Raw genomic sequence first — 20,496 nt, 5'->3', positions numbered from 1 at the left:
CGACCTTGCTGCTCTTCCTCCTTTATTCTCACCCTCATCCCCACCACCTGAACCCAATGGTGATACCTCAAAAGGCCTTTCCACATCCACCAACTTTAAGGAGACAGTATTTCAATGCGATGCTGAGCCTCCCACCCAGTCTTCAAGGGGAGTTTCGGCAAGTTTTGACCAAAATGGCACTTTCTACTCCTATAAGTAAAGTATGTTTTCTTTTCCCCAAGGAGATATGTGGGATTGAGCTGCCAGTAGCATTATTCACCACCCATTAGCATTCTGCCTTGTCTGCTGAAATTATGCGTTTTGGGATTGTCAAAAGAGTCCTGCTCAAGGCCATGTGAACTTTGGAGCTATTACTGAAGCCCTGGTTATAATTAAGTACTTCTCCAATAAAAACACCACAGCACGACAGGCAATTAGAAGTTTATAGAAAGGCAGATGCTCAAATTTACACAGAGCAAATAGCACACACGGTTCAAGGGTCTGGCTTATTGTTGCAGGGTGTTTTTATTCCGCAAGAGAAAACAGAGGAAACTCTGAACTTTACAAGACTTAAGTCTTGACATGAGAATTTCTCTTTACTGTAACCTGCCCAAAACAAACTACCCACCCTGAAAAAAAGAATCAACTCTGTAAGAAACCAAAACAGCGCATTTTCCTGAGTTACTTGGTAGAGTAGCTGCTAAAAGTTTATAACTACGGATAAAGCTTTGCTCCCTCCAGAGTTACTAACAAGCACCAAATTTGTAGCATTTAATTCATGGAAGACTTGACTTAGAAAGAGCTGACCACACCCAGAACATTTTGGCCAAAAAAGTTACATTTGAAATATAAAAGTCTGATTGGAATGATTAAACATTTGCCCCTTTTTTCCACGCTCGACTCTTCCCATGGCTAAAGGCTTCCTCAACAGCATGTCTCCAGAGGCAGCGGTACCTGGCTGGTGCAGAGGCACAGGGATGGCTGTGGTCCGGTCCCACAGCCAGGACAGTGCCCCGGCCGAGGAGTCCCAACGGCCGCGCAGAGCCTGTGCTGGAGGGACCCAGGTGCGCCGCTGGAGCGCCCCGAAGCAGCCCTCCACACCAAACATACCCCTTTCCCTAAAGTGAAAATATTGTCACGTTTCCAGGGAAAACTTCATTTTTCTGCTTGTTTTCTTGCACCTGGGAGTTCATTGATGAACTTACTGCAAAGCAGCAGGAAACTGAAAATTGTTGTGACTTTGTTTTTTGAATTGTGAAAATTGTTGCAAGTTGATAATTGTTGCAAAGTGGCAGAGAACAGAAAGTTTTGCTTTACACAACGAACACAGTGCTCAGCATCCAGAGCTAAAGGGCAGGGGGAATTCACACATTTGCTGCTCTTCAGGTCTCTGGATCAAGGTTCAGAACTCAAAAAAACCCAACAACTCCACGATAAAATAAATTAAAAAGGAAACTATGTTGGAATTCTTCCAACCAATTCGGAATTCTTCCATTAATCTTCAAAGAACACAAATCATATTTAAAATATGCATGATAGAAAGATGAATAATTATTTCGCTTTCCTCTCAGTTCAAAACTAAGCTACTCTATTTCAACAAGACCCCAGTGGGAAAACAGTGCCTTTGGGCTCATTATAAAACTGTGCTTCTGAAGGCAGTTTTAAATACTTATTCTTTCATCTAGCACAACAAAATTATGTTATTAATGATACATTAGTTTAAGTTTAAATATTTTAAATATATTGTGCTTTATGATGAAATAACTGCTGGCACAATTTTGAGAAATAACTCTATTAGTCAAAATTTTAACTTAGATTTCAAATCATATTTAAGGAAAGATTTTTACATGGTAATTTTCAGCATTCTACTTTTATGCCTTTATGTATCAAAACTAGTCTTTGAAGCAGCAGAAGATACAATCAACATCTTTAATGAGTGAAAAAGCAAATTACTGATGAATGTAATGATCTGAGATTACTCATCGGATCATAACTAACTAAAGAGCTCATCAAAAATTAAATGCTTACATTATACCCTGATTTGTAGAATTTAATGAAACTAGAAATTTCCTTCTTAAGTTTAAATGATTTTTTTCTGAGCGGAAATAAAAATGGATGCCTAATTCTTCAAATTTCCTTTTCTCCCAGACTGCATCATGCTCTAGCAGAGGCATCTCCACCAATCTTTAAGTCCTAAAGGGATCTAACTGCAACTCACTTTTTGACAAGGACAAAAGCCAGCAAGAAATGAACTAGCAAACACTTTCCACAGCATTTCTTTGGTGTACAAGACCTGTCTGCTGGGGACATCCCTGCCAATACTCTTGCCAAATGTCCAGTGCTCACATATTTCTGATGTCAAGTCTCGGCCTCTCTCCAACAGGCTATGCAGTACATAATTCTGCAGGTCTGGATGAAGTAGGGCTTGTTGAAATAGCAATGGTTTGTTAAAAGAAAAAAAGTCAAATAAGATGCATTCCTCAGATTTACTTCCATACTGCTGGCTCAAAACATACGGACTTGCTGCAAGTATCATAGGGAAGAGGGAACGGTGGTACCACTCGTTACTAAAGCTGCATTACACACCTTACAGCAACTGTAAAGTGATGTTTTCAGTGTGCTTATATCTTTGCCAAACTTCAACTGTTCAGAGAGACATTCACACTTGGTGTTCTCAAGCTTGCTTCTTCAGGGAAAGTTTGAGACGAACAGTTTAAGCTTTTTATAAAGATGAAGAAAAGAGAAAGGATAAAACATACTGGTTTTTAATGTTAAAAAGAAAGCATAGCACCTTGGTTTTGGAAGTACTTGGAGTAAAGGCTGAAACCTGACAGAGATGGACATTGTGACAGGTACACTAGATCCATGAAAATCCACAATATGTGGGCCAAAAACCACCCTTTGAATAAGCACAGTTCTTTTGGTATTGCTAGACTAAGTAGGATTTAACAGCAGTGGGGACCAGGATGAGGTGCCAGGGATGAGGACGAGATTTGGCTGAGGCAGGAGCATTTTGGAAGCAGCACAAGACAAGCCAATGGTGGTGGCAGAAGGGAGAAGATTTGCAAGTCTCTGGTCACGCTCCGCTCTGGAGCCTGGGATGGAAAACATCATCTTCTTTCTGCTGTGAGCAAACTGCTAAGGGAAATCAAACCCTTGGCAAAAGATCCCCTCTAGGACCAATCCACACAGAGGATGACAAACCCCTTTGCTATAAGGCTCTCTGACAGCCAAATGAGAGAAATTACAGACCTGATGAAGAAACACATGGCCAGAAACTGCAGAATTCGACACAGTCCTAATGTTTTTTCCAGTTTGGTGCATTTTGTTTTAACTTAGCATAAAACCCATAGAAGCCATAACTGAGTTTAGAAATCAAGTACTGAAAAGTTAAGAAGTGTCATGCTTAAGAATGTACATTCAACCTTGGATCAAACCTCAAATATGAAGTTCATTAATAAAGACTTCCATCTGCCTTTTTCAATATATGGACACAAACAAGGCCACATATCATATATACTCCACGTTATTTAACCCTGTTCTAAAAAAAACATTGATTAGATTTACTGCTCTTGGCAATTACACAAGTCTAAAATGACAAAGGGCCAAATGACACAATTTAATATTAGAATCACAGAATGGTTTGAGTTGGAGAGGACCTTAAAGATCATCTAGTTCCACCCCCCCTGCCATGGGCAGGGACACCTCCCACTAGACCAGGCTGCTCAAAGCCCCATCCAGCCTGGCCTTGAACACTTCCAGGGATGGGGCTTCCACCACCTCCCTGGGCAACCTGTTCCAGTGTCTCACCACCCTCACAATGAAGAATTTCTGTCTAATCTCTAATCTAAATCTCCCATCTTTCAGTTTAAAACTGTAACCCCCCCCATCCTATCACTACACTCCCTGATCAAGAGTGCCTCCCTGTCTTTCCTGTAGGCTCCCCCATAGGTACTGGAAGGCCGCTATAAGGTCTCCCCGGACCCTTCTCTTCTCCAGGCTGAACAACCTCAACTCTCTCAGCCTGTCCTCATATGGGAGCTGTTCCAGCCCCCTGATCATCTTCATGGCCTTCCTCTGGACCCGTGCAAGCAGGTCCATGTCCTTCTTACGCTGGGGGCCACAGAGCTGAAATTTAAGTCTGACAGGTGCTTTCTGTTCTGTGATATTCCATACAGATATTTTAAAAAGAGTACTGTGAACTAAACTAAGGTGTAATTTGAATGGATAGATAACATTTATGTGAATAAATATCTTATTCCTTAAGAACAATTTTTCTAAATGCCCCAAATAACCTCTCAATCCAGGGAAAGTGATAATTCCTCACCAAGGGTCCTGGATGGAATGTTTAGAACCAGAGCTTAAAAGTCAACAGTAAAAGGAAAACCAAAAGGGTTGTGGGGGGTTCTTTTTTTTGAGTTTTTTTTTGTCCTGTTCTTGAGGTTGGATTAAAAAAAGTACAAGCCTTTCATTTCAGACTCAGACAAATATAATGTCATTTGCCTTCCAGAGCAACCCTCCATCAGAAGAAAAGCTACAGCAGTTTTCTTTATCAACTAACAGCACCTCTGGCTCCTCTATAAATTCACCGGGAACATCCCTTCTTCATTACCCGTTACATTTGCTTCATGAGATGGAAACCTTCTGTTTGAGTAAAAAGATGTTAATATCAAGAATTACCAGTATCATCTGCTTAGTTCATACAAATGTTCATTTTTTTCAACAAAGACATAGGCCACATTCCAACTCTGAACCAAAAATGTACAGCTCTGATAAAAGATATTATTCTGCATGAAGGAATTAGCAGGAAATTATCTCTATGTTGACACTGAAATCTTTCATCTACAGCTACAGGCGGTGACTGAAAATCAAAATAAATAGATATGAGACCCAAATGCCTTTTACTCACTAAGTATTTGAGAAACAGGACAGAAGTATTGATTGCTGAAATGCTGTATCAAGTGATTTGGGGAGGGTGTTGTTCACAGCAGCCTGGAGGGGAATTAAATTTGCAATCTTCTCTGAGCAGGATTAAAGGAGAAGCAGATGAGCACAGCAGCACCCCACCGGAATTAAGAGATTGGAGTCCAAATTGTTTTTTTGCCAAACCCTTCTTGTGTCACTTCAGTCAAAACACTCAGGGTTGGATTTAAAAACACTCAGATGAAAGTAAAGAAAACAAGTATTTAGCTGCCTCTAAATATCCCATGAAGCATTATTCCTGGTTTTTAAGTGCCTAAAGCTGACCCCTGCTCCCTCCCTGCCTTGCGTCTGTGTGTAAAATACAGTACTTGAGTGCTGGTGTTGGGGGAAGGGCAATATAACGCGGTAATAAGTAATACGGTAATACATGCGGTGTTCAGAGAACTGCAAAGGTGTGAGCTATAAATTTACTCTTGATACGAAGTTTGGTGGTGTTTGGGTTTTTTTTTTTTTCCCCTAAGAACTGGTGATTCACTACAAAGCCTCGTGGGGGCCTGAGACCTCGATGGTCCTTTCCACAGAAAGGATGAGAGAAAGGGCGACTGTGAAATAGGGACTGCAGAAGCTTTCCCCATCCATCCTTCCCACCAGGCTGGGCAGCAGGGAAGAGCAATTCCCCAGCCCCAGCCCTGCCCAGCGTCCAGGCACCGTGGCAGGAGGGAGCACATGTGCCCAAACGGGACAGGCAACAAACCTGCAACTGTACGTTAAGTATCTGGTGGTAACCTGTGCATTTCTCAATTAGCAGCTTGTGTTAAAAGCTGCTTCAAATGCGTTTGCATGCTTTATGGCGCCTTGTCATTAGAACACAATACCTTTTCCTTCCATACATCTCACAACAAAGCAGAAGATCACAAGGATAAAGGGAAAGCTAAAGAGGTTTTGCCTTAAATGTCCACATTAGGTAGTCCCTCAAGCCCTCCAGCTGGCCATACAGAGGGCCGATGCGTCCCCACGCCAGCACACACGAGCCCAGTCGGGATTTTCTGCACCAAGCAGGTCCAGTCACTCCCCCAGAAATGCTGCCTGCTCTTTGCAAGCCCTCTGCTGTGGCTCCTACAGCAGGGCACTGCTACCGCTTCCCTCTTCAGTTCCTATACCATAACACAGGCAATTCAGCAAATTCAATAAATCTCTATGTCAGTAGGTCTCTATTTAGTTGAATGCATTCATATAGTCCAACAATACTAAATAACAAGGTTCAAGAATCACGTTTCTTTTTGAATTCCATACCTGTGTCTACTGCTTATAAAAAACATCTTTTACAGTGCCTTTCCTTTAACAATAAGGAAAGGATTGCACACCTTTTCCAGCACTTCTTACAGATCATAAAGAAAACAGAAACCTATAGCTGACAGAGGACAGCAGGCAGACAGCACAACTTTGCTTTTACTGCCAATTAGAGTTTACGGGGTCAGAGACGAAGGAGAGGCGTTATCCAGCAGGATGTGAATGCAACCGTGCCTAAGAGATGCAGCACAGCACAAGTGCTCAACACGCAAGAGCTCCAAATCTCACCATACGCTCAGTGCAAAATTCACATCACGTAAAGGAGCCCAGCACGAGCTAACCTCCCGCCCTTGTTATTATAATAAAATATTTACCGAACCCAAAGCCAGTTAGTAAACATCTCTGTTGAATTTTAGGGACTGTTACCGCAGCAACGTAAAGGCTATTTTTGTATGGGTTTAGCAAGATTACAATGAGAAAGGATATAGGAAGAGCATTCCAACAAATCTGCATAAAGCAACAGGTATTTTTTTTTTCATTACAAGCTAATATAAATCTAAAATAAGTCTAAATTAACTAAAATAAGGGAAGTTTTCAAATTGAGCTGTCAGGTAAGTGCTGGTATCATGATAATTTACAAATCATCATTCATATAATTAAAAGAATATGAAACATAATTTAAAATAAACGTTTAACCATCTTCCTCCACTCTGCTGCATTTCCACATAAACATAGAATAATTATTCTCATGACAGTATCAGCGATTTAGTTACTGCAGCTACGGGTGAAAAACAAGCAATTTCAGGTCTAAGCTCTCCAAAATGTGGAGTCGTCACACTGTACCTGTATCTTCCGGCATTCCCACGTTAATTCCCTTAGAGAGGGGAAAACGCCACCAGAAGCACCGCTGCTGGGTGTCTGGCCAGCACGAGGAGCTCCTCCGGAGCACCCGGGGAGTGGGAGCTGGGACAGCGTGCCGGTACGGAGCGCTCCGACACCAGCATGCCCAGGGGTCAGATGACTCCTGCAGCACCCACGCACAGGCGGGAGGCGAGCCAACACCTCGCCGCCGGGTAAAAATAGTGTCCTGCAGGAGCCTAAATATTGTCACGTCCACGGGGTGGGCCACGGAGGGACCGGATGCAGGACGTGCCAGCGACGGCTGTCTTGGTGTGGGGTGATACCACCTTCCATAGCCACTGCTGGGTGGTGCTGGGCACCTGGGGAAAAAGGCTTAACGAAGGACAAACTGCAAAATGCCCTGCCATAAAATTAAAAATATGGGCTGAGGTAGCTGAGAAATCCCTCTAGCCATCCCCCCGGTCCAGGCAGTCCCTGTCCCCCTGGTGCCGGGGAGCACGGCACTGATTTCGGCACGAAATGCTGTAAGCATTTCTCCCTCCCAAAGGCAGTCAGTGAGATACCTGGCAGCCAAAAATCTCTCCCCTGATTGCTCATACGGAGTTGGACTGCCTATCACTGCAATAACAGCAATGTGTTGAGCTATTTAAAGCAATACTTGCTTGCCCAGTTATCATGTGAATACTCCATGAGGATTAAAATCTGTAGCTCTTACTTGCTTTGGACTAAATTTGTATGAAGGCAGTAACGTGTGCATTGGAAAAGGGACTGATGGCTTGGAGAACAAACTGACTGAACCTGGAATAAAGTGGTGAGATAGGAACGGGATTGCACCTCCCTTTTTCACAATGCAGATTATTTTTTTCCCCCTGCAGGCTTCACAGAAGCCTAAACACTCTCCCCCGCACTTCCATTGCTCACCATCCTTTACCAACCATTGCCTACTTGGTTACAAAGCAGCAAGGAAACAGCTTTTTTCTCTCTTTTGACAAACAGAAACTAGTCAGGGGTGTAAATGTGAAAACAGGTTTCCCACAGCTTCTGATGCTGCTGAGGGAGGGCTGTGAAAACAACACAGTTTGTGTAGCACCGTGCACAAAAAGCACAGTAAGTTTACTCTGCTACATAGGTTGAAGAATATTTTGCACTGCATCACATTAAAATCTATAGAACTGCTCCAAGCTGCATGGAAGACTGTCTCTCCATCGACTCCAACAGTCTATCCTGAATCATTTTGCAGGATGTTCAATACCTTCCAATCCTCACCAAAAACCAAACCATTTTATTTAACACTTGAAATATTGCTTTTTTTCTTTATTTGAAAAAGGAAAAGGCTTATTTGTGTAGAATAAAGTGCAGATTTTATGGTTTAATGAAACTCTTATGAATTTTTTTAAAGCTCTTACCAGCTCACTATGGATGAATTCTTATAAAGACTATATCAAGAGGGGGTGGAGGTTCTTTTTTTTTTTTTAAGACAAAAGGCATCAATCTTTCAACAGCATCTATATGCAATTACAATCAAGTTTGAAAAATATTTCATGATGAGAAGCCAGAAACAGCTGATAGTTCATAGACCTTACAGAAACGCCCATCAACAGCAGCAAAAAATCAAGAATTCCCCTGAGTTTCAGAACGTTTCCCTTTGGTTTCTTACATACAGAAAATATCTTTACATTTTGTAACGGATATGAAACAAAGTATTGCTTTGTTTGTCCAGTATTGACTATTGGGAATGGAACGAGCATTTCTCTAAGGCCAGCTGAGGAGCTCTGACTGCAGAAATCCATGTGGTGACACACCACTGTCCTGGGCCATGCCAGATGTGGTCCTGGCTGACACGGCCTGAAGACCCAGAGGGAAGATCTGAAGGTTCTGCACATTGAATCATAACTATGAATTATTCCATTTTCAAAAATTCTTGTATATGCACTATCTTGCAGCAACTGACTTTCAGCATTAAAACCTTATGGCAATGTTTTATTTTGTTCAATGCTGTCATGCTGTGTGCGTGAGGCCAAATCCGTCCCCGTGCTCTTTTGGATCGTCACCAGCCACCCTGGCTGAGCTTTCCAGATATCTGCAGGATTTGGCCTACTTAGTTTTTCCCAGTGGCTACTTCAGCTTGGCAGAAACACAGAAGGCACTTTGCTAAATAGCAACGCTCTGAAGGAACGTAAATTAATAGGCAGGAAAAGTGAAAGCGCTTTCACTCTAACCCAGCCTTCCCTGCTGCTCGCCAGGCTTTCTCCTTTTCAAGGCTAAATGCTATATAACCCACATTTTGATGTTATACGATCTTAACGCAGTCGCACAGTGTACTAATTTGTATTTACAATTTGAGGCATGATCCTCGAGCCTCCCCTGCGGTCTCACCGCTTGGCTACAGCAAAGGAGAAATCACACTCAAGGAGCTCAGAGGGTTTTGATGGCATTGCTGTGAAACTCCGGCACCAGCCATGGGCTTGACAGGCACAAAGCACAAGGCTACTGCACTTCATTAGCGTGATGGGCTGACTCGGGGGAGCGTGACAAGGGACAGCAGCAAGAGCAGCACAGGCGAGACAGCTCAGACACCGCCTGCTGACGGTCCTGCTGCAAATGATCCAAAAAGCAGTACAGCTTTAACCTGGTTTCTCAAACCAACACAAGCCAAACACCTGCAGTTCCTCTTGTTTTGAACGTATTAACAGAACGCTGCCCTTGCTATAGGAAAGGATGAGGCACTTGGCTCCTCTAACAACATCAAGTTGAAGTTCTGGTAGCCACAGCAGAGCCCTCACCCATCCTCTGTTTCAGGTTCCCTTTCACCAAGGTTACATTACCGAGGTCAACGCCTTCCCTGACATCTTTGCAAACAGCAGCCAGACAGCTTAGCAACCAATTTAGGCCACACTGAAATGGATTAGTTGGCTGCAAACTCTTCATAGCCTATGGTACCATTGGTTGTAAATGGCATTTTTAAAAGATTTCAGATCCGTTCCTAATTAACTCATGTTTTTTTCCTCTACTCACTTCCCTCTTTCCAGTAAAAGTGAATGTCAGCAGTAATTGAAGGCAACGGTATGGAGTTGAACCCTGCTCCCATGCTCACAGCACCTCACCAGACCAGGTTAGTGTTTATCTGGATTTTCTATTGAGGATAATATGATCCCAAACAAACAAAACAAATGCAGTAAAATTAAGTACATTTCTGTGTGTAATGATACAGATTTTGGCAATGTTTGATCACTAGGACAAAAATAAAATTTAAAAACAGATGTTTCCTTTTAATTATCATCCTTTATTAATTGATCTGATGTATTCCGCAATGGTTGTGTTCAAAGTTGGCACTTTTGCTGAACAGTCCTTGCCCTCAAACACTTATGATGCAAATAAAGCAGACGAACACACGGTAGAACTGAAAACAAACAATAAAAGGGTAAGGTTTAATGAGAGAGTTGGATAAACGGTGTCTCTACAACTAAACCCTCGTCTTCCAACTTTCTGCCCAGCCTCTCTTGCGTCAATCCCATCCCTGCTGGGAATGGACTTGCAGAGTCACCCAACCATTGCCACCATTGCCTCAGCGACCAGTCGTACTCTGCCAAAACCAAACCTGCTCAGACACAGCCTGAATTTAAACTTTTGGCTCTCAAGCACCTCCATCCTCAAGTCCACACCTGAGAAAACATTTTGCATCGCCTGCACAGCAATGAGCCCTATACAAGGGCATCTTTAATTGAAACACACACACAAGCAAGTCAGAGAAAAATAACAATTTGTGGGCTCTTGTAGTACAAGGCACTGAAGGATAAGACACCAACAACGCTACATATTTATAAAGCAGGAAAACTTAAAATGTGAGATCAGGCTGAGAATCCACTCTGAGCTCTGCATAACGAAGTGCAGGCAGCTGTGCTTGCTCCAGAGGTAAGTGGGTCACGAGTCCTTCTCTGCTCCCTGCTATCTCTCAGGAATAAAGAGCTTCCTTCAGCCCTGAAATTCATGATGACAGGCCTTGTCTGCTGGCCAGCAAGTCGGATGAATGAAACCAGAACTTCTCCCACTCCCACCTCCCTTCTCCCAAGGGGGACCTTTCTACAGCAGACCTAGATCCAGACTGAAGGGGGGGTTATCCCCCTTTACTCCCCCAACTAGGATAAAAACACCATCTAGTAGTCTTCAGAAAACTGTGCACATGAAATAGTGAGCAGAAATCAAACATCAAGCCTGCAAAGCCTTTAGCAGAGATGTATAATGAGAAAAAGTTGTATATCACACCCATAAATAGGGTGCAAGAAAATCCTTGTAGGGCTAAAAAAATCTGAAAACCCTGTCTCATAATGAGGTGACAGAGTACTGGCATGTCCATAAAGTGGTCTGCAAAGTGACACTGGTCAGAGGGTAAAGGGATACAGTCTGGTTAGCAGCGAAGTGACAACAAGAGCCACAGCGATGGTACTGCAGGGTGCACGCCTTCAGAAATGAACCTGCTGCACAGGGAACCCGCTGACCTTACGAAACTGATAGGGATGGCCAGTAACAAATGGAGTAGCCATCAGGTAAGAAAAGACCTGCTTACATAGGGATTATAAACTGACACGTGCCATTTAGTGCAGAAAAACTGCCATGTAATAAGGATAAGGCAAGCAATTAGCAAAAGGTATTAGTTTCTAAAAGGTCAGGCACTACAAGGGTCTAATCAGAGAAAGGAATTGAGAGTGCAAGAGGGAAACTTAAACCGCCTGCTGAATACCTGGCCCGAAGCTGGGAAAGCAAACAGGGTAATGGGAGGTATTGTATTAAGGGAAGGCAACCCAGCTGCAATAGAACGGTTCTGTAACAAGAACTGCCGAGATAAAACCCAGAATCCGAGCCCGGCATTTTATGGAAGGGAAACTGGAGAAACAGAACACGGCAATAAGTGTCAGCTTGTGCAGCCAAAAATTGTATGTAGTAGGCATGGAAGTTAGAAAAGCTAATTTTACCCTTTAATACAGGAGGAATCAAAATACAATATTAATTTGACATTTAGGGGATCACAAATGGTGCAAGAAATGTGACAGGCATTGCAAAGACACCTAGATCATTTTTGGGTATTTCTTCTGGGAGTAAATTAATGCACAGAGCAGGTTTTTAAAATAGGTTTGTTCCCCCCCTCCCCCATGTGGGCTGATGCCACATGCACACAAAGAAAGAAAGAGATCACTAAATATTAATTTACCATTGTTTTACATATAAAATTACCATTTAAATTATCTGGATTTTTAATCAATGGAAATTTTGAGTGCTTCAATGGAGAATAAATTGAAGTATTAACTAAGCAATCAGATAGACTAAGAGATCTTCACTGCTTTACTCTTTTCTGGAAAGTTACACAGATATTGCCACAATTCTGCTATCACAAGCTACCTATTGTGCAAGATTATCAAATGATCATGTGGGTTGGGTGCTATTTGGAAAAAAGACTCAACCTGCTCTCTCACATGTTGCAATTACTACCCAGAAATTTAACTCTGGAAGTGTCTTACAAAGAACAAACAGACACCTTGAAAAAAATGGAAGCTTTTGAGAGTTAAGAGGCCTGGGACTAGGTTTAAGGAAAGACTCAGGTGCCTGAGATGCCATACACATTAAGTCCAGTGCTGCAAGGCTGAACCCCCCCTTTTTAACAGCCTTCTCATGCCTGCTCCTTCGCACATCCAAAGGCAAAGCGAGCTGATTTTTCGCTTCCTATTTCCCAGCTGTCCCCAGAGGGCTGCAAGAAAAAGCCTTTGGCTTCCCCCCACTTTTCCATATGTAGCGGATGGTAAAGCAGCTGTATATGCTTGCTTGGAGCTTAAATCCTTTCTGCTAACGTGGGGTACCGAGCGCTCTTACTCGGTGTCATCCAGCAGATCTGAGGATCTTCCATTCGAAGAGCTACCTTCCTTGCTTTCCAAGGAGACATGACTAGAGACCTTTTTGGGACCTTGGCATATTTGTTGGAGGAAACCCAGAGAGACACTTCCCCCCCGAGCCTGGGCTGCCTTGCTGCCCAGGCTCAGACCGCCTCCAACGCATGGCACCTCCAGGACAGGCACACACGGCAAACACACAGGCAGAAACACCTCTTTGCAAAAAATGGGCTACTGTCTCCCAGTTAGGGCGAGCTGAAAAAACTGGCAAGGTGAGTTTAACTGCGATAGATCTAATAGGGAACCACAGCTGCAAAATTCCACTTACACAGGAGCTCAAGCAGCTGTGAGCCTAACCCCAGCCTCTGCCCAGACACCTCCATCCAGGTTTTCAAAGGTGAGGAGAGAGACGCTGAAAGCAGGGTCAGGATCCAGACTGTGAATCCCAAGCGTAAAGCCCTGAACAAAAAACCTGCCCAAGAGGGGATTTCAGACACGTCCTCGTCTTCAGCTCTCCACATCCTGCGCACACACACCCGACTCCCAGCGCTTTAATCCTTGCATTGAGCCCAGAGTGACCAAGTCAGAAAACATTTTTCTGCCCGCTTTCCAAACCCCATTCTCTATAAAGGGATGTAGCTGCAAAGCAGCAGGTCAGATCCAAAGCCTACATAAATGCATTCATTTTGGTTGATCACCGAGGAATTTGTCAACAGCATGGAAGTGCTGTTTTGAAAGTAAGGATAAAAAAAGTCATCATTAGAAGGGTGATACTGTTGGACTTGACCCTGTTCCCAGTGAAGCCTACTGGTAAAACTATTATTGATCTGTGTGGAAGACTTTCAACAGCATTAATTTCTGATCTCAGTTCAGCCAAGTTTTGATCTTGGCAATTTACTCATCACTGTCAGAAAGTTTGGCCTTTCCCCTCTTTGCCTAAGGTTACAACTTCTCATTAGGAACATCTGAAATGAAATTATGTCTCTGAGCGCACTTTAATACCAAGAAACAAAGAAGAAAGATTTTTTTTTCTTGGAGTACATCTAAATTAAATGATATTCTTTATTGCTCAGTTCTAGCATAAGCAGGTCCAAAAATCTTAAGAATCAATTAAAAAAAAAACCACCACCCTGGACTCTATGTCTATTACTGCTCCGCAACTCCCTGATAATCACTTCTAGCACCTCCACCAGTTATTCAAGTGCTATTCCTGCCAGTTCCCTCACCTTTAGGGCATTAAGCTATAGAGTGCCACGATCCTAGACCAGAAACCGGCATTTCGGTGCTACCTCCTGCTCCCCCAGCTCCATAACAGCAACCAGGCTGCACCCCTGGCTCGCCATGACTCCTCATGCTGGTATTTGCTCCGTCTGTGACATCAAATTGAGGAGGGGAACAAGCACATTCCCTGGCTCGGAAATGAGCAAGTGTTTGGAACTGGGGAAAAAAGCCCCACAGTTTAGATGGAATTTCCATGGCTCATTTCTCTCTCCATTCCCTGGTACAAACAGAATAACAACAACAATGCCCGCTTGTTATAGCAACACCAAAAAAGCAAAAGTGAGATAAAATAATGTAGAAAACAATAGTTAATTTTGTTAGCCAAGCCACAATGAATCACCTCTAATCATTAATTAAATTATAAATTACTAACTTTCCACTTACACTATATGAAATAGTGTTTCTAAAAGGATTACAAACAATAACTTAAAGACCTTTCCAAAGGTTCTGTCTTTTTTTATGTTGCATATGAAAATGTCTTAGATAATTACTCCGAAATATAAAACTGAACTCCCGTTTTTATTTCCTCTGCTTAATTTGGCATTAAGAGGGGATTAGCTGCTGTTTTATTGCAATCATACAGTTACTTCAAATATATATAGGTATTGACATTATGGAAGTCCTGGTGCTAAAGTCACAGTACTTTAAATAGGTGCAAATTAGTTAACTTTGGCGAAGTTGCCACAGCACAAGAATTTCTTCTTAGATGCAAATCTAATTGTTCTTCATCCTCATCAGATGTATCAGCACATCGCCTCCCTTTTCACATGCAGGCTACACAGTTTCTGCAATCAATTATCTTTCAACACCGCATTCATAGGAGAAATGTGTTATATTCACACAAACACAACCCCAGAGCCCGGGGCCACTGTGCTACTTCTTGCACAGTTCTGCAGCTAACATGTCTACTGGCAACAGATACATTTTTGAGCTATCTACGCAACACACTTTTTGACTGAGTTTTGGGTTGCTTAATTTGCAACCTGACACCTTATTCAGCCAGTGAACGCGTTTCATGTCAAACTGAGTATTTTGGTCTGAAGCTTTATATTTGCCTTTTGCAGACAGGAGGGGAAGAAGCAACATCATCTGATAAAATTGGGTCTTATTTACAAAAGAAAGATATCCCACACTGTTTTTCCCAGGTAATGTACAGAAATACGATTCAGTGAAGGATGGATGAAAACGCAATTCCAAATCCCACACTGGCCTCACTCCCCTGACTGGAACCACAGACAAACTAGGTTCACTGTGCTGAGGTAACAATAGTGAGATACATGCGCTGTGGGGGCAGGAGACGCTAGTCCCCATCCAGCCTCTGTACCCAGGTCACTTTTGCATGGAGACCCTAGTTTAGAGGGAGTGAGGGAAACTGGTGGCCAAGGTCTGGCCCCAGCGCCATGTTCAGGGTGAAGCTGTGGTGCGCACAAACAGGAGCTGCCACAGTCTTCGCATTGCCTGGATTTACTTAGTCCAACTCACTGGAAAAGAAGGAAGAGCAGCAGGCTCGGGGGGACCTCATCACGGTATTGCAGTATTTAAAGAGCAGCCACAAAGAGGATGGAGGCTCTCTCTTCACAAGGAGCCACACAGAGAAGACAAGAGACAACAGACAAATTGCACTGTGAAAGGTTTCATCTTGACATAAGAAAGAAATTTCTCACAGCGAGAACAATAATTCCCTGGAACAACCTCCCTGGGGATGTGGTAGAGTCCCCATCACTGGACGTTTTCAAGATGTGATTGGAAAGGTTTCTAGGTGATGTCATCTTAGGCTCCCTTTCCCACAAAAGGCTGGGCCAAGTGATCTTTCCAGGTACCTTCTAACCTGACTTGTTCTATGATTCTGTGAATAAATGCTGCCCTGCAGGATGAAAAGTGTGATTCAGAAATTCATTTCTGTTCACCAAGGGGGACAGAGAAGGTTGGAGAAAAGCGCCAAAAAATGCTTTTCAAGTCAAAACAAAAGAAAGCAAAAGAAACCGGTTTTAGGTACTTTCTTAATCCAAATTGGCTTTTAGTTTCACCGGGGCTGAACCTGGTAAGTCCTCACATTCCATGCAATAAAATGAATTAATCTAAAATTGTAGCCAAGACCTGGTGAACACCAGCTACCTTTATAAGAGCATTAAAAAAACCTTTATTTTCCTCAAGAGAAGCCTTTACCTCTGTCCCTAACATAGAAAAGCCTAGAGAGTCGCTGCGACGCAGAGGCTGGCAGCCCCAGCGCCCACCCCACCGGGCAGATATGGGTCACTCTTCCTCTGCACCAAGGGAAGGCAACGGGGAGGTTTATCTGGCTGCAAGCTGCTCCAATTGCCAATAATCCTACTGATTCGAGTCTTTAATAACAACCTACTAAGACGACAATTACAGAGGATGCTATTACTAAGATGACAATGATGTAGGATGCTATTCCTTGACCTATACCCCGCTGAAGCGGAGTCGGTCTGTCAGGCCATCACTGACGCAGCTGTCCTGGCTCATGGACTCCACTTGTGACACTGCCTACACGTTTTACCACGTCCCCTTCTTGCTGTACGCATGGCTCTGAGGCTGTATCCACAGCCATTACTCTTGAACCACTTCCAGCTCCCTTCCGCTTTCCCACAAGGGATGACCAGGACCAAAATTCGGCTCTGCTCTACTCTAAAGCGTGACACAAAAATACCAGTTTTAATGAGAAGCCCAACTTTAGTTTAGTGCAACACACAGGAAGAGCAAGGCATCCATGCTACCGCTGCACATTTCCAGCGCTTATTTCTAAAACAGAATATAAGCACAGATAATTCTCTTCCCAGTCCAACTACTCATAAAGTAAATGATGAGTCAGACAGTAAATGCCCTTTCTATGGCAGCCCATTTCTCTCTATCATTTAGAGTGACAGCCCTGCTCTCACTGAATTAAAAAAGGACAATTCTGCTTTGTAATGAATGGAATCAACATTCGCTCCAGTATGACTCGTTTTTCTGCACTGCTAAGCACTATTAGTATCTGTACTTCAAAACCTTTTGTTTTAATAGTGTTTCTGCAGGAACAGGCCTGAATTTCAAAAAGTTATTTTGTTTTTCTGGATACTCTTAAAACATGGACATGAACATAGCACTAAGTGAACTACCTAAGGAAAACATACACTAATAAAGTTAATCTGATCAAGCTGCAAGAAGTGAGTATCATTTAAATATTCAAAGCATGATACCTAACTCTGTGAAAGGACTGATGAGGTCCTCAGGGTATGAAAAATGATAGGATGTGATTGAATTATCTCAGCAATATATTTTCTTACATAAAAGCTAGAAAAAGGACACAGCAGGAGCTAACATTTTAAATAAGCAGAGAACTAGGAGCAATTCCTTAATGCAATCCAATCCTTACATTTCTAATAATTTTAGCTACAATTGCCACTGAGGCTGTGCAAAATGAGACGTCTTTTGGAAGTGCTTCTCTCCGCTGATTAACTTGCTTAAACAAGCCAGTGAGACATTAGGTGCCAAAAAAAAAAATCTCTAAATTAGCCACCATGACTTGCATAAACCCTTAATTTGACCTAGCTTCCAGACTCAGTCATTCCAACAACATTTTCCATACCGTCAATCACAAGCCATCCCCATCTCTTTAAGCTACTCCACTAGTAATACTTTCCTGTATCACTAAGCATTGGAAATTCCAGTGCTATCTCAATTTTAGTCCCTCTTCCAACACTGAGCTGAAATAAAGTTGAAAAGTCTAGCCTGAATTTCAGTCTGGAAGATGGGAATGACGTACGCTTATGCCCCAAGCCACACAGCTTGATGACCCCCATCGCGTCACAGTTTCACCATCTGACACCATGCTGACAGCCTGAGGCAGACGGGTTTTAACACCATGCATTGTATCACTGATTTCGGAATGACAATTCTTTTAGACAGTTTATATTTCCAAAGTTTATATTTCCAAACTGTCTATGAGGAAGACTAGCATGGCATCTTTTCCAACAGCAACTGTAATCACCTGAGGAACAAGTTTTTAGTTCTTCAATCCATGAAAACATGAGCTTTATACAAATAGAGAGACTGGGTACAGCTTCAGTCTCCCCTTGTTTACTACGGTGAGAGTCATCTCACCTAACTCCAGGCATCCAAAAATTAGGAGGGGGGAGGCACGGTGCAAGCCTGAGTGCATAACTGCTCACTCTGTTTTCTGTGCTTGTTTAAAAATTTTGTTAGGATTGTGAGTTTCTTTTATTTCCTATGCAAACCATGTCTGAATCTCCTACATCTGTCACTCAGCTGCCAGCTCTCCTGATCCTCCTCATCAATGCTTCTTGTTATTCCACCATGGGAACCCTGTAAACACGAAACTCTCATCCTTCATTACAAAGAGAAAAATACAGCCTTCTAACCCACCAGAATTATTTGAGAATTGTGCATAGTCATTTTAAACAAATATAATACTTTTTGCAAGTTAGATTTTCTAACAATTTGGTGATGCTGGAAACACTTCAGCATCACGTTTTCAATCCATTATTTCAGCAACGCACTGAAGTGCAGTAGAGTAGCTCTTTGTGCTATTTCCCCTTTCAAGTAGCTCTACGTAATTTTGAACTTTTAATTGTGAATTATCCCAATTAATGACTATGTAGTCTTTTTCTAGCATCTTTCTTGGATTTTGTTAATGTGAATCCATTAACAGTCTTTCATATTTTCAGATGCTCATACTAGTAGAGCATATACCAATATGATCACCAACAAAGAATGAAAAAAATCTAGTGCAGCATTCCAGCTCTATTGAAGTAAATGGAAATATTCTATGTATAATAGATGTCTATCTTGATAGGTTTGGTGGGTCACAACGCTACCTCTTTGGAGGAATAATCATAATTACTTTTTATGTCTATAAGACGCCAACTTTCATTTGCCAAAACGCTACTGCCAACAGCAATACAAGTTTAATCAGCAGAAAGTTAGCAATTCCCAAACAAAATCACTTAGCCAGACCATTGTGTATGAAACTACACGCAAATACATTTTATTCAAAGCAAAGGTATTTATAAGGGTTTAAGCATTGCTCTCGGGCAGGAATTAATACTACGTGGGACTGTGTAACAAAAATGAAACATCTCTAATCTCTAAGTTTTAAACTTAGGCAATGGAAGAAGAAAGTCTCTTTCTGAATAAGTATTCCCATGATGTTACACACTCTTACTTCCAGATTCTGATTAAACAAGTTCAGGATATAACCCAACATTAAATACATGTGCAAACTGTGTCTTTAATATAGACTCATATCAAAACTTTACAGATTAAGGGAAAAAGAAAGAAAAACAAAGCCACCTCTCTTAGTGGAAGGTCTACGAAACGATAGAAAACCTCTGCATATAAACAGCTGGGAACACTGGCAAACACAGGTACCACCCTGAGAACAGAGAACTACCAGGGGAAAGGCAAAACCCATCCATTACTACATCCAATGGGAAAAGAAGAGCAACAGGTTCCCTGATGTGGAGAAACTGCTGAAACAGATATTTCTGAATCAGGAGATTGCCCCCTGTTCTTTGGCCCTGCTATTCGCAGCAAAAGTGGCCTTTCTTCATGTTCTTTTCTTATGAAAATGTAATTTTGCAAGGAATATCTGCATTTGTTGTCAACCCAATGCAGAATTCTTTCACCAAAATAATAAGTGCTCAAAATGCTAGCAAAACATTCACAAAAGAAAAAGGAGCAATACTGTGTCACTCTATGATTACTACCTATTATCTAAAAATCTAAGATTTTTTGATAAAATATTCTTTGCTCAAGATGGGGTCATGGAGGTTTTCTGTACACATAGTAATAATATTACCTTCATTAATAAATACACCACTAATATAGTGCCATTTAGTATGGCACTTATGAAAGCAGCAGAATCTCTGCACCTCTAGCTCAAGAACATTTTCTGCCATGTTTACAATTTGCTTCTTTTAAGCCTCCATTTAACTTTCTTTCCAATTGCGGGTCAAATCTGTCACCTAATTCAGGCCATCAGTCCAATCACTGCCAGACTGCTAGCACCGTTATACCTATAAAGATGTAATCAACACTTATTTATAAATTGAGTAGGCCAATTCCAGTTATGAGTTCCACTGAGCAGCAGGGAAGGGTAAAGGAAAATTGCTGTAAATCATCTCTTTGCCCTCCAGATAGACAGCCCATGTCCCCAACGCTACAGCACTGTAACAGCAGTCCCCTAAGGATCCTCCAGCACTGACAGATTTCCCATGTCCATATTTGGAAGTAATAATTATTAATTAATTCATGAAATTAT

At 42.2% G+C, this 20,496-nt stretch overlaps 1 protein-coding gene across 19 annotated transcripts in view; it reads right to left on the bottom strand.

The window, feature by feature from the left end:
- The window catches only part of ABLIM2 (actin binding LIM protein family member 2), a 145,520-nt gene that overhangs the window by 107,389 nt on the left and 17,635 nt on the right, over positions 1 to 20,496 (bottom strand). For 3 of the 19 annotated variants that reach the window (XR_012587039.1, XM_074587486.1, XM_074587488.1), the window contains exon 1: positions 7,036 to 7,602. The exons of the other annotated variants lie outside the window; for them this stretch is intronic. Coding sequence is in view for 2 of the 3 variants with exons in the window: in XM_074587486.1 (XP_074443587.1) it covers positions 7,036 to 7,051 (16 nt within the window). In the remaining variant the exon portion in view is untranslated. Of the gene's footprint in view, positions 1 to 7,035; positions 7,603 to 20,496 lie in introns of those variants that run through there. 19 annotated transcript variants of the gene reach the window in all.

This window comes from Larus michahellis, chromosome 5 (assembly GCF_964199755.1).
Source record: "Larus michahellis chromosome 5, bLarMic1.1, whole genome shotgun sequence".
Lineage (NCBI taxonomy): Eukaryota > Metazoa > Chordata > Aves > Charadriiformes > Laridae > Larus > Larus michahellis.
This window is presented reverse-complemented; position numbering and strand designations above follow the sequence as displayed.